The 17801-nt window shown below is 54.5% G+C and overlaps 1 protein-coding gene across 1 annotated transcript; it reads right to left on the reverse strand.

Annotated features, from left to right (window-relative positions):
* Positions 1-81: 81 nt before the first annotated feature.
* On the reverse strand, positions 82-17661 carry espl1 (extra spindle pole bodies like 1, separase). Its single transcript, XM_030374921.1, is given in 33 exon segments — positions 82-993; positions 1528-1692; positions 2795-2878; positions 2993-3108; positions 3212-3316; positions 3430-3597; positions 4343-4492; positions 4954-5076; positions 5430-5557; positions 5962-6155; positions 6487-6700; positions 7056-7190; positions 7514-7883; positions 7962-9106; positions 9219-9328; positions 9509-9665; positions 10018-10146; positions 10263-10305; positions 10307-10435; positions 10763-10879; positions 11132-11266; positions 11511-11650; positions 11795-11951; positions 12086-12230; positions 13328-13570; positions 14040-14233; positions 14702-14829; positions 14979-15090; positions 15306-15407; positions 15577-16317; positions 16648-16950; positions 17262-17350; positions 17490-17661. Coding segments are annotated over 32 exon segments (6465 nt in total). The 5' UTR covers positions 17343-17350; positions 17490-17661; the 3' UTR covers positions 82-791.
* Between the last annotated feature and the right edge of the window lie 140 nt (positions 17662-17801).

Genomic DNA, 17801 nt, shown 5'->3' on the forward strand with positions numbered 1-17801 from the left:
CTCCAGTCATTGATTTACTATTCAGATCCAGATACTGAGGTCCTACACTACAGCAATTACCACAACATATTAAATCCAAGAGAGTGTTTTAATGAACGCAGAACAGCTTTATTCAAAATCCAGAAGTTTTTATTTTACAACACGCATGCTTTAATATTTGAATAACCTGCAATTCCTGAAATAAAAAAGATCCAATAACATAAATACATTGCCATAAATTAGCATTTGAATTGAAAAATAAAATCTGTAAAAGTCGGTTTAGGATTACACAAGAAACAATTTTAGATATTAAAATATAACCAGGATCAGAAAGGTTATTTCAGGTGCATGGGAAGACTTATACCCCACCCTAATACTGCATCAGAGAGGTCGTTAAGGATGCATTGGTAGTATACACACCACCCTAATACTGCATCAGAGAGGTTGTTAAGGATGTATTGGTAGTATACACACCACCCTAATACTGCATCAGAGAGGTCGTTAAGGATGTATTGGTAGTATACACACCACCCTAATACTGCATCAGAGAGGTTGTTAAGGATGTATTGGTAGTATACACACCACCCTAATACTGCATCAGAGAGGTTGTTAAGGATGTATTGGTAGTATACACACCACCCTAATACTGCATCAGAGAGGTTGTTAAGGATGTATTGGTAGTATACACACCACCCTAATACTGCATCAGAGAGGTTGTTAAGGATGTATTGGTAGTATACACACCACCCTAATACTGCATCAGAGAGGTCGTTAAGGATGTATTATTCACCAGCCTAATGCTCCACCAGAGGTTATTTCAGGTGCACTGGGAGCCCGTACACCACTGGCGCCGCCCCGACCAGGTGTCTGAGCTGCGTGGCCTGGCGGGCGGGGCCCATGTAGTCCAGGAGGGGGGCCCCGGACCCTGCCGACAGCCAGGACTCCAGCAGGGCGGTGGTGAAGCGGTCGATGTCCCGGTCCGTGACGTCCCACAGGGTCCCCAACACCAGGGGGCTGCAGGGAGGCGAGGGCCCATGAGCAAGGCACCGCAGACAGGTCAGCAGGAATCATCAGGGTTAAGATCGGAATCAGCGGCCATCATTTCAACAGGCAGTATGCCTCAAACACGTCATAACAGTCCTAGTGAGTCCTGTGTTTCACAGTCCTAGTGAGTCCTGTGTGTACCAGTCCTAGTGAGTCCTGTGTGTACCAGTCCTAGTGAGTCCTGTGTGTATCAGTCCTAGTGAGTCTGTGTGTATCAGTCCTAGTGAGTCTGTGTGTATCAGTCCTAGTGAGTCCTGTGTGTGCCAGTCCTAGTGAGTCTGTGTGTACCAGTCCTAGCGAGTCCTGTGTGTACCAGTCCTAGTGAGTCCTGTGTGTATCAGTCCTAGTGAGACTGTGTGTATCAGTCCTAGTGAGTCCTGTGTGTATCAGTCCTAGTGAGTCCTGTGTGTATCAGTCCTAGTGAGTCTGTGTGTATCAGTCCTAATGAGTCTGTGTGTATCAGTCCTAGTGAAGCTGTGTGGGTGCGGATGGCCGTAGGGTTACCAGCCGGCCGTGAGGTAGTGGAGGATGATGCCCGCTCCCTCCAGGTCACCGCGCACCGCCAGGGCGGCGCTGCTGCAGCCGAACAGGAGGGCCGCCGCCCGCAGGTCCTGCTTCAGGAGGCTCCGTGCATCCAGGTAGCGTACGCCGGCGCCGTGGCCCACGTAGCTGAGGGCACACGGGGAGAGAGAGAGGGCTCAGAGAGGAGAGAGAGGGAGAGGGGGCTCAGAGAGGAAAGAGAGGGAGAGGGGGCTCAGAGAGGAAAGAGAGAGAGAGGGGGCTCAGAGAGGAAAGAGAGAGGGGGCTCAGAGAGGAGAGGAGAGGAGAGGAGAGAGAGAGAGAGAGAGAGAGAGAGAGAGAGAGAGAGAGAGAGAGAGAGAGAGAGAGAGGGCTCAGAGAGGAGAGAGAGCTCAGAGAGGAGAGAGAGAGGGAGCTCAGAGAGGAGAGAGAGAGGGGGCTCAGAGAGGAGAGAGAGGGGGGGCTCAGAGAGGAGAGAGAGGGGGGGCTCAGAGAGGAGAGAGAGAGAGGGGGCTCAGAGAGGAGAGAGAGAGGGAGCTCAGAGAGGAGAGAGAGAGGGGGCTCCGAGAGGAGAGAGAGGGGGCTCAGAGAGGAGAGAGAGAGGTGGCTCAGAGAGGAGAGAGAGAGGGGGCTCAGAGAGGAGAGAGAGAGGGAGCTCAGAGAGGAGAGAGGGAGCTCAGAGAGGAGAGAGGGAGAGGGGGCTCAGAGAGGAGAGAGAGAGGGGGCTCAGAGAGGAGAGAGAGAGGGGGCTCAGAGAGGAGAGAGAGAGAGGGAGCTCAGAGAGGAGAGAGGGAGAGGGGGCTCAGAGAGGAGAGAGAGGGAGAGGGGGCTCAGAGAGGAGAGAGAGAGGGAGAGGGGGCTCAGAGAGGAGAGAGAGAGGGAGGGGGCTCAGAGAGGAGAGAGAGAGGGAGAGGGGGCTCAGAGAGGAGAGAGAGAGGGAGGGGGCTCAGAGAGGAGAGAGAGAGGGAGGGGGCTCAGAGAGGAGGCTCAGAGAGGAGAGAGAGAGGGGGCTCAGAGAGGAGGCTCAAGAGTGTTAGAGAAAGAGGTAGATCAGAGAGCGAGAGAGTTGGCTCAGCACAGGGCCCAGTCACAGAAGGGCCTCCCAGTGGGTGCTTTATCACACGTTCTTCCAGATGACGAGACACAGTCCACATACAAACGTTACTAAACTTTACTTTCATAAATTTCAGATCATAATGAATGTTTTTATAGCTATATGAAATTATAGCCTAGCATCCGTCCAAAAACTCACATGTAGAGATCCTTGGTGGCCACCGCCTCCTGCAGCTGGTCGGAGTCAGGGACAGCGCCACACACGCCCTGCCAGTCGCGCTGACTGTGAGATAAACCACAGGGGGTCAGGGAACAACGGAAGGAGACGTGACCGCTCCGCCAATGTACAGCGTGTCAACAGTCCGGCCCACCGTGGTGAGGGCATCTCCAGGCTCACCTGCTGAACAGGTCTTTGAAGCGGTCCTCCGTGTTGCTCAGGTTGGCGTCGGGGTTCAGCACGTAGAACACCTGCTTGGGGTCCACCCCCTGCTCCAGGATGCACCGAGGGTCCCACTGTGGGGGGGGGGGGGGGGGGAAGAGAGCGTGGCATGACAAGGATCTGGAACGCTCCAGACCAAACAGCAAGGCATCTTGGGTAGGTTCGGTCAGGGCTCACCTCTCTCTGAAGGCAGGCTCCCAGCAGGGAGTGTAGAGATGGCATCCTCGTCACCGAGCGAGGCCTCAGGCACAGCATGCACTCCCACGGTAGTTTCTGGAGGTGCTGGAAGAGTGAGGAGATGGTGGTCATTGTCACCGCCTCAACTCCCCTCCGTACAGACCGTCGTGTGAAGAGCCCTGTGGGGGATGGGCGGAGAGGGGGGGGGGGACCCTCACCTTGTCAAGGATGAGAACCACGTGACCCTTGGGTTCCGCCCGGGACGCCAGGCGGTAGACGGCGTCCTTGAGGACCTCGTCACAGCTGCCGTCCCAGGCGGAGGACAGGCCCTGGGAGAAGAGCTGCAGGTCTTCAGGACTCAGCAGAGGAGCTGCGGAGAGAAACACCTAGAACACAGAACCCCAGGGGGGAGGAGCATAGCATTAGAACAAACACCTAGAACACAGCCCCATGGCGGAGGAGCATATCATTAGAACAAACACCTAGAACCTAGCCACATGACGCACAATTAGGCCTGGGTGATTAATCTAATTTTGATTGCGATTTCGATTTTAGCGTCAAACGATCAGAAAACTAATATAATCAAATCTTCTTTATTTTTTTTTTATTAAATGTTTGATAGAAAGTGCAGCTGGATTTGAACATTTTCTTTTGGACCATTTTGTGTCTTTTTTTAAGGATCAAGGTTCTCAGCTACAAAGTTTTTATTGGGAGAGGCATGCTGAATAAACACATGTTTTCAAGCTCAAAAATAATAGTTTGAAAAATCATGATATTAGTATTGAGCAAAATAATCGTAATTATGATTTTTTTTCCATAATCGAGCAGCCCTACTCATAATCCATTAGAACAAACACCTAGAACACAGCCCCATCTTCCTGAAAACGTGAAGTTCTCCAACAAGACATTGCTAGCCGTCGACTACACTCTTCTTTATGCATCTTTTTCTGGATGTGTTTTGTGTTCTCATATATACAACAACCCTTCAAGGGCTCTACTTAATACACTAAAATAAATCGTATTATAAACGAGTTAAGCGATCATCTTTCATTCATGACTTCTCCTCCCATCAGTGGGTCGATGTGAAGGCCTCTGAACAGACAGACAGACAGACAGACAGACGTGTCCTACCATCAGCATGTCCTCGCTGGCCACCAGACCTCTGGCCGCCATCACGGCCTGCAGCCGCCGGACCTGGACCGACAGCTCCGGGTCGGAGGTGAGCGGGAGCAGCATGCTCCTCCAGCAGCCCAGCAACGCCTCCATGCTCTTCAAGACCCGCTACCGAGAAGAACAACAAGGCATTCTGACCCGGCTCCTCACCAAAACATACACCCTCACATGTAGTTCCTCTAACGGCCATTAGGCGGTTCACAGCAGGGACCAACATGTAGTACCTCCGTTATCTAAAGTCCCAGAGCCAAGACGCACACAGAGAGAAAAAGCCAGAGTGAGATAGTGCGAGAGTGGGAGAGAGAGTGAGAGCATGAGTGTGTGAGAGTGAAAGAGAGTGTGAGAGAGTGTGAGCATGAGTGTGTGAGAGTGAAAGAGTACGAGAGTGAGAGTGTGAGCATGAGTGTGTGAGAGTGAAAGAGAGTGTGAGAGTGTGAGCATGAGAGTGTGAGAGAGTGAAAGTGAGAACATGAGAGTGAGGGTGAGAGTGTGAGAGAGTGAGAGCAAGAGAACGTGAGGGCGGGTGAGAGTGAGAGTTTGAGAGTGTGAGAGAGTGAGAGTGTGCGTACTTTGAGCCGTGCGTCCAGCCCCCGGCGGCCCTCCCACCAGCGGTTCTTCTCTGAGAACCAGCTGACGACCTTCTGCTCCGCATGGATGCGGTCCATCTCCTGGACCAGCCCGCTGACGCCCTGCTGCAGGGAGAAGGGTCATTATGGGACCTGCATCCTAACAAACCCTCAGTACCGGCCCGGGCCCTGCTGGAGGACGCTGGGGCGGCATGTGGCTCAGGGGTTGGCCGGAAACCGGTCGGTTGCTAGTTCGATCGCCGGCTCGAGTGTCGAGGTGTCCCTGAGCGAGACACCTCACCCTAACTGCTCCTGACGAGCTGGCTATCTCCTTGCATGGTTGACACCGCCGTCGGTGGGTGAATGAATGGGTGAATACGCTGTTTAAATGCAGTCTATTTTCCATGTTCTCTCCAACATTTCTTAGGGTCTTAAACACGGTCACGTTGCCGTGGCTACGCCCCTGAGAGCTTCCTCACCTGCGGGCCGGAGGAGGGGATGTGGACAGTGATGGGGGCGGCGCCTCTCTCCAGACGGGTCAGCAGCAGGCTCTCTCCCACCTCCCCGGGCCGCACCCCGACCAGGGACAGCACACACACCGTCAGCCCTGACCCGGGGGGGGGGGGGGGGGGACGAGAACGTTTAGAAGAGGAGCCAACAAGCACGCAGCTTTAGCGTGACCAGGGACGATATTTACAGTTACATTTAGCAGACGCTTTTCTCCAAAGCTACTTACAATAAGTACATTTGTCAGAAGAAAAGAGAATGAACAATATATTGCCGTCGGTACAGTAAGGATGTTCATAGAACCAAGTGCCAAGCAATAACAGTCGCTAGGTTAGCCGATTCCCTGTATACAACAAAGACCATGCTAAGATGCTACACAATGCTAAGAACTATTTTTAAATGCAAGGACGTACACACAACCCCCCCCCACACACACACACACTATGGTCATAAGCAAGACTGGACCAACGGAGAGCGATCCCATCACACAGCGTGTCCGTTCACCTGAGGGCAGGCGTTCCACCTGCTGCAGGAAGTCCTGGCTCTGCTGCCGGGGGAAGGTCTCAGGACAGGCGGCCGGGAAGCCGAAGAGCTGCTCCAGCTGCTCCAGCCTGCCCTCTAGAGGCGGCTCCAGGCTCTCCTCCAGGCGAAGAGACGCCAGCCGCTCCGTCAGCTCGTTGGAGCCCTTCTTCAGTTTCCTGATTCCGACGAGACGACGCCATTATCAGAACTCAGACGGCGAACTCCGATAGCGAAATACACATCGGAGCGGACTAACGATGATTAAAGTTGTCGCGAGTTTGACGTCGGACTCTATTGGAAATTGCCAGTGTTTTAGTAAATTATCTCAATGTATTGTATCACTATTGCCCTTAGTATTGAACTTGTTTTTTGTCTTGGAGCTGTGTACTGCTGTGCATCTTGGCCAGGTCACTCTTGTAAAAGAGAGTTTAATCTCAATGAGACTAACCTGGTTAAATAAATTAATAATAATTATAACGATTGAGCGGAGGCGCTGAGGGGCCTTACTTGAGGCGGGAGGCGAGGTGCCTCAGCGTGTGGTGGCGGTGGGCCACGCCCAGGGAGTGCGTGTGGAGCATGGCGGCGGCGGGGGCGTCCAGCTGGCCCAGGCTCAGGGCCAGGAGGCCACACAGGGCGGGGTACAGGCCCGGGGAGGGGAGGTGCTGCAGGGACAGCCAGGCGGTGCGCAGCAGAGACTGGACGCTCTCCAAGGAGAGGTCCTCTATTATTCAACATGGAGACAGAAGGAGGGAGACGGTTAGGGAGGCTTTCACCCCGACTTCATCTTGACCCATTTAAAACTCTTTTGGGGGACCTTTGACATTTACATTTAGGGTATTTATTTACATTTAGGGCTTTTATCCAAAAGGGATAAAACAATTTACTTACAATTTCTCAGAAAAAAACAATATGGCCGTCGGTACAGTAAGGATATTCATAGAACCAAGTGCCAAGCACTAACAATTGATAGGTTAACCACATCCAGTATATAATAATAATATAACAACATAAAATAATAATTAATATGATATCAGATGGTGTGGAGCTGACACTTGGACTGATGGGAGGATCTTCACCTGGCAGGGCGTCTGAAGGAGCCAGGTTGGCCGGTAGACCTCCCATCAGAGGCCCTGGTCGGCTGAGCAACGTGGACCGACTGACCCTCTCCAGGTCCCCACACCGGTCCCTCCGGAGGACCTCAAGGTCTGCGTCTGCACAGCCGGGGCAGAGTGGGTTGTGAATGAAGAATGATACAGACATGGTGGATATGAACGAGTGAAACCTAATTGTTTTGAAAGAGTCCATGTCGCTGGACCTCAACAGGTCTCTGAGTGGCAGGAGACATTCTGAAGGCAGGAGACCATCTGAAGGCAGAAGACCATCTGAAGGCAGAAGACCATCTGAAGGCAGAAGACCTTCTGATAACAGAAGACCTTCTGAGGGCACAAGACCTTCTGAAGGCCGAAGACCTTCTGAAAGCAGAAGACCTTCTGAAAGCAGAAGACCTTCCGACGGCAACGTGTGGGTTCCCTACTTGCGGCGGCGTTGTCCTCGGCGTCAGACCCCCGGAGGACCTCCATGCTGAGGTCCAGCCCCGCTGCGGCCATCTCCTCCTCGATGGTCCTCATCTTCTCCGGCTCGCCCTCGGCGCCCCCGGCCAGCGGCCTCCTGCCTCGTCTGGGCCGGGCCGCCTCGTCCTCAGAAGAGGACGGAGGCTGAGGCTGAGCGGTGGTCTTCTTCCTGCCGGGCCTCTTGACGGGGGCCTCCAGCAGGGGCGTCTCAGGGGCCGCTCTGGGGCCCCGCCCTGCCGCCTTGCTGGCCGCGGCGGTAGCGCGCTTCTTGGGCACCGCGGCCTTCGCCTTGGGCTCCACCTCCTCGGCGTCACTCTCGTCACTGAAGTCCACCTGCGGAAGAAGACGGTGTTCAGAGGAAGGGGCCGAAGGGAACGCGGACCGGAGAACCTAACTGAAGTCACGGTTTACCTTGAAGCGGGACTTCTTTGTGCGTCTGGGCGCGCCGGGGACCGGCTGAGGCTTCTCTTGATCCGGAGACCCTTCCTCGTACACTTGGAACGGCGTTCGAGTAGAGGCCCTGGCCGGTCCCCTGGGGGCCCCGGCACGGGGCCTGGGGACCGGGGTACAGACCACGGTGGGGACCTCCGTGTCAAAGGCGAAAGAGCTGAGCTCCTTCCCCGCGGGTCTGGCTCTCGACGGTCTGACGGCAGCTGGAGTTTTGGGGAGCAGACACTTGGCTCTGGAAGAGGAGCTGGACACCTTGACGCTAGGGAGCAGAGCGCTGGTCTTCTTTGGCTCCTTCGTCTTCGTAGGAAGCGCAGAGTCTTTAGGGGTACTGACGGGGTCCTTAGGCTTCTTCAGGCCTTCTGGAGGCGGGGTCGACGGTCTCAGTGCGGACCTCTTTGTGTCTCTGGGCGGATTCCAGGTCCATGCACTAGAGAAGAGCTCTTCTGGGCTGCAGTTCCTCTTCCCAGCCAGGGTGAGAAGGGACGCCATGGCCTTGGTGGCCATCAGCCCGGCCCTCGCCGGCCTCAGCACGGGGGAGGGATTCACACTGACAAAGGCGAGGCCGGCCTCCATGACGTCCCACACGTCCTGGACCGGGTCCAGCCGGGGCCCGAGGCCGGCCAGGGCCATGCTGAGGTAGGTGCGACCGACCACGTCCAGCATCAGGCCGGGCTCCGCGGGGCCCGCAGAGGGGAACAGCGCGGCCAGCTGGGCCGAGAGCTTCTCCGTGACGCTCCGGCAGCGGCTGAGCGCGGTGCGGTGCAGGATCCGGCTGACGCGCCCGTCGCTGGGCTCCAGCAGGAGGGCCAGGTCGGCCTGGGCGACGGCCCAGCGCGCCGTGACGCGCCCCAGGCTGGGCGTGCCGCAGCAGGGGCAGCGGCAGCCCGCCGCGTGGGCCAGGGAGGAGAGCCAGCGGCGGGGCTGGGCCTTCAGGGGCGGGGAGCTGCCCTGGTCCTGCTCCGCGGTCTCCTTGGTGAACCACCGGGTGCTGAGGAGCCCGCTGTAGTCCTCGTCCGGGCTCGGGATCGGGGCCGGGGCCTTGGCGGCCGGGCGGCCCTTCCTGGGTTTGATCTTCACATCCATCTTCTGCTCGGGGGGGGCGACGTCTAGAGGACGGGAAGACACACCTCATGAACACCTGAACCCATGAACACCTGAACCCATGACCACCTGAACCGAAGGGGAACCCCCCCTGACTCTCAGCATCTGGCCACTCACCCATACAGAGCTCCAGAAGGTTCTTCACTCTGTCCAGGTCGAACACACTCTGCTCCTGCTCGCCCTTCATCATCTCCAGCTCCGCCTTCACCACCAGGAGCTCCGCGCAGCTGAACCGCACAAACAGTCACGGTGACAAACACAAACCAGAAGAAACGTATAAAAGAAACATGCTTATCAATTGTTTTTCTTCATTTTTGAAAAAAAAAAACAAAGAGGGACCAAAGCCTGGTTTCAAAAATTGCAGGAGCCATTAAACAGCTTTAGTGCGAGAGTCCAGGCCTACGTACTGGCTGACGGCCTGCAGCTTGGCGGACATCTCCAGGGCCTCCAGGAGCAGCAGCTTGGCGTCGTGCACGGACCCGCTCCGGCTCCTCACCTCCACCATCTTCAGCGAGCAGCCCTGCAGCTCGGAGAGCACCAGCCACTTCAGGGACAGGTTCTCCCCTGCTCCCGGAGGAACACAGAGACAATTAAATTTAGGGCGGAGTCAAGCATGCAGGGCGACAGCCAGCTCGTCCGAAGCAGTCAGGGTGAGGTGCCTTGCTCGGGGACACCTCAACACTCACAGCCAGGGATGGACCTAGCAAACCACCGGTTACAAGTCAGTCGCTCTACCGCCTAAGCTAAGCCGACCCCGGAGACACACAGAGGCTGGGTGTGAGAGAGACGGGCGGGTACCTGTCTCGGCCCCTGTGACCCTGGGCCCAGCCCGGTACCCGTCTCGGCCCCCGTGACCCTGGGCCCAGCCCGGTACCCGTCTCGGCCCCCGTGACCCTGGGCCCAGCCCGGTACCTGCCTTGGTCTACGAAGCGTGTTTCCGAGGTGCCGCTGATGCTCATGTACAGCCCGTTCCCCACCAGGGTCACCAGCAGGCTGGCCAGCAGCTTCAGCGCTCCGTGCATCGCCGTGTCGGCGCTCTTGAACCCTGAAACACAAACGACCAGCAGCCAATGAGAGTGCAGCTGTGTGTTTGGTGGTGGTTTGGCGTGTCTGAGCGGTGGTTGGGCGGGCTGGCGGCTGAAGGCGGGGGGGGGGCCCCACCATGCTGGTGGATCTGCTGCCGCAGGGCGGCGGGCAGGGACTCCGGCGTCCAGGCCCAGGTAGGAGCTGCAGGCCTGGAGCGCCTGGGCCCGCAGCAGGTACCAGCTCTTGGATTGCCTCTGCTCGTTCACCTCCTGGAGCACCTCACACAGGAAGGGCACGCCGCGCTCCACCTGCAGAGAGCCCCCGGGCGCATGATGGGGTTAACATCCCCACTAACATCCCCAAAGAGCATCACCCAGCCACATGTTGGGGTCAACACCTCCAGAGACACTCTAGACACAGAGCAATAGTTTTTGTATTGTTCTGATAAACAAATAAAAACAACTATTTTAATTACTATGGCTATTGGCAACAGATGTAAACAGTATTTTTGCCTCATGTTTCAACAACACAAATCTATTCAATCCGTTTCCTGTCAACACCTAACGAGCTTAAGGCCTCATTAGCGCCGTGGGAGAGAGGACAGGACAGTCCCAGGCTGTCGGTGGTGAACTCACCTGTCCTGCACTGTAGCAGCACTGGGCCCTGAGCAGGACAGCGTACAGCGCCAGGGGACAGGGCTCTTCAGGAGGGCCCTCGGAGCTCAGGTACGGCTCCGCCTCCCCCAGCAGACCCTGAACCAGAACAGTCATATGTTGGCGTGGATGAACCACAGCAGGTGGGTTTTGAGAAGCACGCGAGAACACGGTAGGTCACAGCGCTGATCGTCTGTTAACCACGTTAACAGATTAAGTAAAACTGGGACACAAGTCCCATACGCGAAGGGCCTCCTTGTACACGTTGGGATAACAGGGTTAATGTGAAAGTACGTTTTTCGTTTTTCAGGTGAAAGGAATGGAAACCAGTTCGTCCCCACGGCGACCGACCTCGGCCAGTTCAGGACAGCCCAGGTCCAGCAGGAGGCGGGCCGAGTGGCACAGCGACCCGGCGCATCCTTTAGCGTCGTCAAGGCGACGGGCCAGGTCCAAGGAGAGCTGGTAGGCTTCCAGAGCCTTCAGCGGCTGGTGACAGAGAGGAACACACACAGTTTGGGTGCTGGGTGAAGACCTCTCATGCACAGGTGCTTTACTGGTTAGGGAGGGTCTTGTGTTCTGGTGCTGTGCTGGTTAAGGAGGGTCTTGTGTTCTGGTTCTGTACTGGTTAAGGTGGGTCTTTGGTTGTCGTGCTGTACTGGTTAGGGTGGGTCTTGAGGTGCTGTACTGGTTAGGGTGTTCTGTTGCTTTACTGGATAGGGTGGGTCTCTACCTTCCCCATGAGTCGGAAGAGGGCGGCGGTCAGACTGATGGAGCTGTAGCTCTGCTTGGGACAGCGGAGCTCTGACAGGACATTGCTCTGCAGGAGAGAAGACCAGATGTCCAGTGCTCTCTCCAAGGGCTGGCAGAACTCTGAGGGAAACAATCAGCACATGGTCGGATCAATAGACGACCACATACTGCAGAGGAGAACCAGTACATCTTCCACTGACTCTCAAGAAGAAGAGGACCAATGTCAGCCTCAACACGGTTTTGACTATGAAGGAGGTCTCCTACTGCTTTCTGCTGCCAGGTCGAAGAACAGGCCCTCGTAGACCAGGCTGCTGTCCTGGGTCTTCTGCTTGTCCTCGTAGTCCATGTCGTTGGTCGTGGGATTGGCCACACACTGGGTCTTATCTCGCAGTTCCTGCCGTTTCTTGTCCTTTTCGATGGCCTAAACCAATCAGACGGACAGGATGAAACCACGTAAACATCGGTGCTTCTGGACAAAGTGTAGCATTCGAATTTAACGTCTGCCAAGGATTTGGATCTCGGAGACATCTCAGAGCGAGACCCGGTCGCCCCTACCGTCTGCAGGTTCTTCTCCAGGGTGCAGATGTAGAGCCACAGCAGGACCTGGGCTTTGTCGTCCTTCAACCGCGCCGCGTTGTCAGCCGTCTCTGGCTCCTCCTCCAGCAACCGCAAAGCCTCATGGGTAAAGTCCACCGCCAGGCTGCGCAGGACACATGCATACAGTTGTTTCGATACTGATGCAAGTATCAGAAGTACTGCAATTTTGCTTACGCTAAACTACAAGAATACAAAAGGATTTATTACTACCGTAATTTTTGGACTATAAGCCGCGCCTTTTTTCCCATTTTTCGATTCTGCGGCTTATATAATGGTGCGGCTAATCTATGGATTTTTACAGCTAACGGCCACTCGGAAAATTAGTATTCGTAGCTTAAATCAGTTATCGGAGCTTCGTTGTTTTTTTTCCACGTACGTGACGTTACCAGAGCGAGGGAGGCAAACTATAAGCGTCAGCGACACCAAGCAGAGAAGCGAGAGAGGTGGAGGGAGAATAGATACCTTGTTTCCCTTTACTTTATAACACAACATTAGCGGGATCTCGGGAGGAAAAGTAATACTTAGCGAAATGCTAACCGTAGCTCAGTTGTTTGTTTACGTTCGCTTTACAGCGCCGCGCCAATCAACTGTGACTGGCTTGCTGCAGAGCGGAGCGTCTTGGGAATACCCGGACAATATAATGGATATAATATGGACACATAAGACAATCAATATTCAGTATTTGTTATGGATTTATTTTACAAATTCCCTGAAAAGATACACGTTCCAGGATGAATTGAGGACAGCTGATTTGGAACGGAACAACAGCTGTTCGCTTTCAAGGGGAAAAACGAAGGAACTTCAACCTACTTAGTCCTACTAATTAATGTTCAAAAGCTATTAAATCTTCAACAAAATATGCAGATACTGTCAAAATCGGTTCCAGGGAGCATATAGGGATTATTAATGTTGTTTTTAATGGTGTTTTTTTCTGGAACGAGTATTCAAATATTCGCTGGGAAAAACCAACGAGTATTCGAAGCCTGAAAAATGGCTTTCGGGCCAGCCCTAATGGTAATTAGACATTAAAACACCTGCGGTTTATAGTCCAGAGCAGCTTATATATGTACACATCATTCAATTCAGCTGCTGCGGCTTATACTCCGGTGCGCCTTATAGTGCGGAAAATACGGTATTATAAATGTAAATGATCTAGTGCACTGACTATACACTGCCGTCAACGTATGAGAACCATCCTACCAGTCTGTCTGCTCCTTGAAGTCCTGGAAGCACACGACGCGGGCCATCTCCCCCAGGTACACGGCCCGCAGGTGGGGGTGGGCGCTGTCCTCGTGGCAGAGCTCCAGCAGGTCACACAGGGTGTTGTAGCGCTCCTGGCTGGTGTCGGCCGGCAGCTCTCTGTAGGCCCGCAGCTCCTCCGTCAGCAGGCCCAGCAGGACGTCCTCGTCGGGGAGGTCGGGCCCGAAGCCGTCGCGAAGAGTCCTGGACCGAGGGCGGGAGAGACGCATCAGGGCCCTGGTTATTCACTCGTTAAGAGGAACGGTAAATGGACTGCGTTTATTGCAGCGCCTTTCCAACCACTGCCCACTCAAAGTGCTTTACAAATATTGCCTAACGTTCAGCCATTCACGCACACACCAGTGCATGACAGTGGAGTCAACCACGCAAGCAGGAGCAGTCAGAGTGAGGCGTCTTGCTCAGGGACACCTCGACACAGGAGGAGCCGGGGATCGAACTAGCAACCTTCCGGGTATCAGCCAACCTTTTCTACCTCCTGAGCCGCATACCACCCCCCTACTTTCTTAAATTAAATTAAAGCTAGGGTAGGCATTTTATTTTAGAAGCATTTTTTCCTCATGCATCCCGACAGCCACCAATCAATCACACGCTGGCTAAATGCACCCGGTATCTGGGCGGTCGCAGGCCGTCATAGGCTGACAGAAGCGCCTACCTGAGGCGGAGGTCCTCCTCTCCCGCACGGGCCGCTTCCGCCTTGGTGCGGACCCACAGCGAGACGGGCTCCGCCATCTGGGCCAGCACGGCGGGCCCCAGGGCCTTCAGCCACACCATGACCCAGTCCAGCGCTCGCTCCAGGCGCCCACAGCGCCGGGAGCTCTGCACGGCCAGCCTGAAGGGCAGGCTGAACTACAGACGCACACAGGGGACCACGGGAACATCAGAGAGTGCAGCATCATTCAGGGGCACTACTTCACCATGTGGTCATGTAGGCAGCAGAATTGTCCTTCAAACTATCGAGCTCAATAACTTTAACTAACAAGATGAACACTAAAAAAAGACACAAAAGACTCAAGGCTCATTTGAGTCTGCATAGCCTCCCCCCTCTTACGCAGTTATAGTATGTTATAGGTCCTTGCACTAAAAAATAGTACCTAGCCTTGTGTAGCATCTTAGCTCCATCTTTCTATGAACATCCTTACTGTACCAACAGCGATATATTATTTCTCTTTCTTCTGACAAATGTACTTATTGCAAGTTGCTTTGGATAAAAGCGACAGCAAAATTCCCTCAATAACATCATTATGAACTACAGATGCCGTCACCACAACGACAGAGCAGGGCTCCTGGGAGGGTAAAGCACTCTGACCAACTCACTGCGTTCATGGACAGAGCTGCAGGGCTGTTCTTGCGCAGCTCCTGGCACAAGATCTCCACCAGCGTGAAGGCCTGCTCGTACAACCGGCGGTTGTGGAGCCCACACACCAGTTTGCTCACGTCCGTCACTGAAGCACAAACACATGCACACGAGTGTAAACACGTGACCACAGGCAAGTCAACGTCAGTCACTTACTGGTCCCCGATTACTGCCCGCCCTGGGAGCCTTGAGACGAACCCACCCACCGTGAGGTGAACCAGGACTTCTGGAACCCACCTGCTTTGACGTAAAGGTCCTGGTTGGTCACCTTGCGTAGCTCCAGCATCAGTCGCCCTGTCGCAGCCTGACAGTACAGCAGCACTCTGTCCAGGGCCTCTCCCTCCTCCAGCTGGCAGACGCATGACACAGAGGAGCAGCACATACTTAATATCAGCCATGGTGACAGGTTCACCACAACCAAACACAGAAGAGCAATACATGTTTAACATCAACCAGTGCCTTGCTACAGCAGACACATCCATACACACAGTAGCAACAGCAGACACTCGTATTAATATCAACCGCGGTTACTTCACATGATCCGACCTCGGGCTGCCGGCTCACCTGTGAGTCCAGCAAGCTGTCGTAGGCAAACAGGAAGCCGTGACACATGCTGAAGCAGAGCGCCTGCTGCATTCCCTTCTGCTCCGTCTGGGACGCCTCGTTCTGGGACAGGGGACGACACAGCGGACAGCTGAGCAAACATTCAAATCAGTCACTCACAATTATGAATGGACTTACATACAGCTCTTCTGAGCAGTTTCCCCCAGTGTGCACTCCACTTAGTTAACGAGATGATCATGTCAGCTTCAGCCAGGACATTGAGGACACCCACCTTCTGCAGTGCTTTGATGATGAGCTCCTGGTGCTCCTCAAGGAAGGAGAACCAGGCCAGGAGCACGGGGGCAGGGAGCTTGCTGCAGTGCCCGGCCTCCACAGCCCAAAACACCAGACCGCAGCCCTCCAGGACGGCCTGGGTCTGCTGGGGCTCCTGGGGGCCCGAGAGAGACCTCAGGGCCCGGGCACATTCTGTGAACGCCTTGCCTCTCTCCTCGGCGAGGTCTTTAGCAGCATGAACCTTTACAGCCCATCTAGCGAGCGCCAGGGGCAGCAGGCGGGGCCGGCAGTCGGCACAGCACCCGACCCCGCCCTCCACCTCGTCCAACAGACCGGACACAAGTGGCGAGCAGCCGGCCTTGCAGAGCAGCTTAGTGGCGGCGAGGACCACCTTGGAGAGAGCGGGTAGGCTGGTGTGCCCCATGAACTCCCCACTCCCACACTGACCGCTGCGCCAACAGCCATGGAAGAAAGACAGTGTTTCTCGGAGAACGAAGGAGCCGTCGTCGGTGGTCAGTGTTCCACGGGCCTTTTGAAACGTGGCGAAGGCGTCTTCTGCGCCTTTGGAGCAGGAAAGGGGCGCCGTGCCGCTGCTATCCAAGAGGAGCAGGAACTGCAGAGCTTGCATTTGGCCGTTCAGCCTGTCTTTGGGATTCAGCGTAGTGTCGTCTTTGGCTGCGGCGAGTCCATTCCATAAAACAGCAAAACAGGTGCGCACCAAACCAGTGTAGTCTTCAGTCTGAAACAAAGAGAGATCAGGTGTGACAGGGAATATACATTACATTTAGGACACATTAACCTTTAGCTAACGCTTTTATCCAAAGCGACTGTAACAGTTCATGCACAAATTCACACACCGACGGCGGAATCAACCAGCCAGCTCGTCGGGAGCAGTAAGGGTGAGTTGTCAGGTCTCAGGGACACCTCAACACACAGCTAGAAGGAGCCGGGGATCGATCTAGCAACCTTCCATTTGCAAGTCAACCCGCTCCACCTCCTTGGCAAGCGGACCCGGAATATTAATGCACTCATACATCCTATCGAACTATTATTTGAGACAGACACGTACTTGTTGCGGTGGAAGAAGCCTGCTGCGAAGCAGACCCCCCAGGTGACTACACGGACCCTGTGCTCCCAGAGAGCTGAGCTTCTTCACGATGTGGAAGACGATCTTCTCCATGTACAGAGGGCTTCTCTGAGCCATGTTGGCGCCAGATGCATCATACCCACAGAGAGCCGCCTCCACCAGCCGGACAAGGCTGCTGATGTGCTCCAGGCAAGGGGGTCCCACCCCAAGCTGATGATTACAGGCTCTGATGATCCGGTCACAGATGGTGCGACCTTGGGTCCCCGCTCCGCCTCGGACATAACTCTGTCATGTGACCCGAAAACAGATGAAGTCGTACATTATTAACGCCAGACGTGACGAGGGGTCATCAGAAAGTACAGTAAGGGTTACAGTAGGACTAGGTCTCCCTTCTTAACAGGACATCGACTGGCTCATAGGACCACACTGCAGACAGACAGTCAACACGGCAGACAGACAGAACGACAACACTGCAGATAAACAGACAGAGAGAAAACACTGCAAACAGACAACACTGCAGACGGAGACAGAACGACAACATTGCAGACCGACAACACTGCAGACAGACAGACGGAGTTCCGCTGTTCTGAACTCACCTCGACTTCTTCGACCAAGAGCCTAGTCTCTGTGGAAGAGGCGGTCCGCCGCATGTATTCATCGGCCGTCAAACACTTCATTTCCCCAGCTACAAGGCAACGATGGTAGAGAGGTAAATACAAGCTTGGCTGACAGCTCACGTTATGGGATCATGTACCGTGAAACACATCAGCGGTGTCTCGAGCGTTACGGGAACACCAAACTAACAAACTACATTTTTGTCTTACCGTTAGGGACGCTATTAGAATAATCTTCTTGATGAAACCCAAATAAAGTTCCAACCGCTTTATTTTCTACTTGGTTTGCTCGTTTTCATGTACAAGTGTTCGATTTTCAAACTGTTAAAAGCATGCGACGCGTCTCCCCGCGCAGAGGATTTGAAAGCCGTTTTCAAACCAATCTTCTTGGACTTCCGCTATAAGCCGGATGTGTATAGCTTCTGGGTAATGTAGTTCTTTACGGAGATAAGATGTATGGGGATCGTCAACATTTGTGGCAAAAATGTGTGTGTCGGCTTGAGGTTGTACTCTAGACTCGTG

The sequence above is a fragment of the Gadus morhua genome, chromosome 13, assembly GCF_902167405.1.
Source record: "Gadus morhua chromosome 13, gadMor3.0, whole genome shotgun sequence".
In the NCBI taxonomy this organism is placed as follows: domain Eukaryota; kingdom Metazoa; phylum Chordata; class Actinopteri; order Gadiformes; family Gadidae; genus Gadus; species Gadus morhua.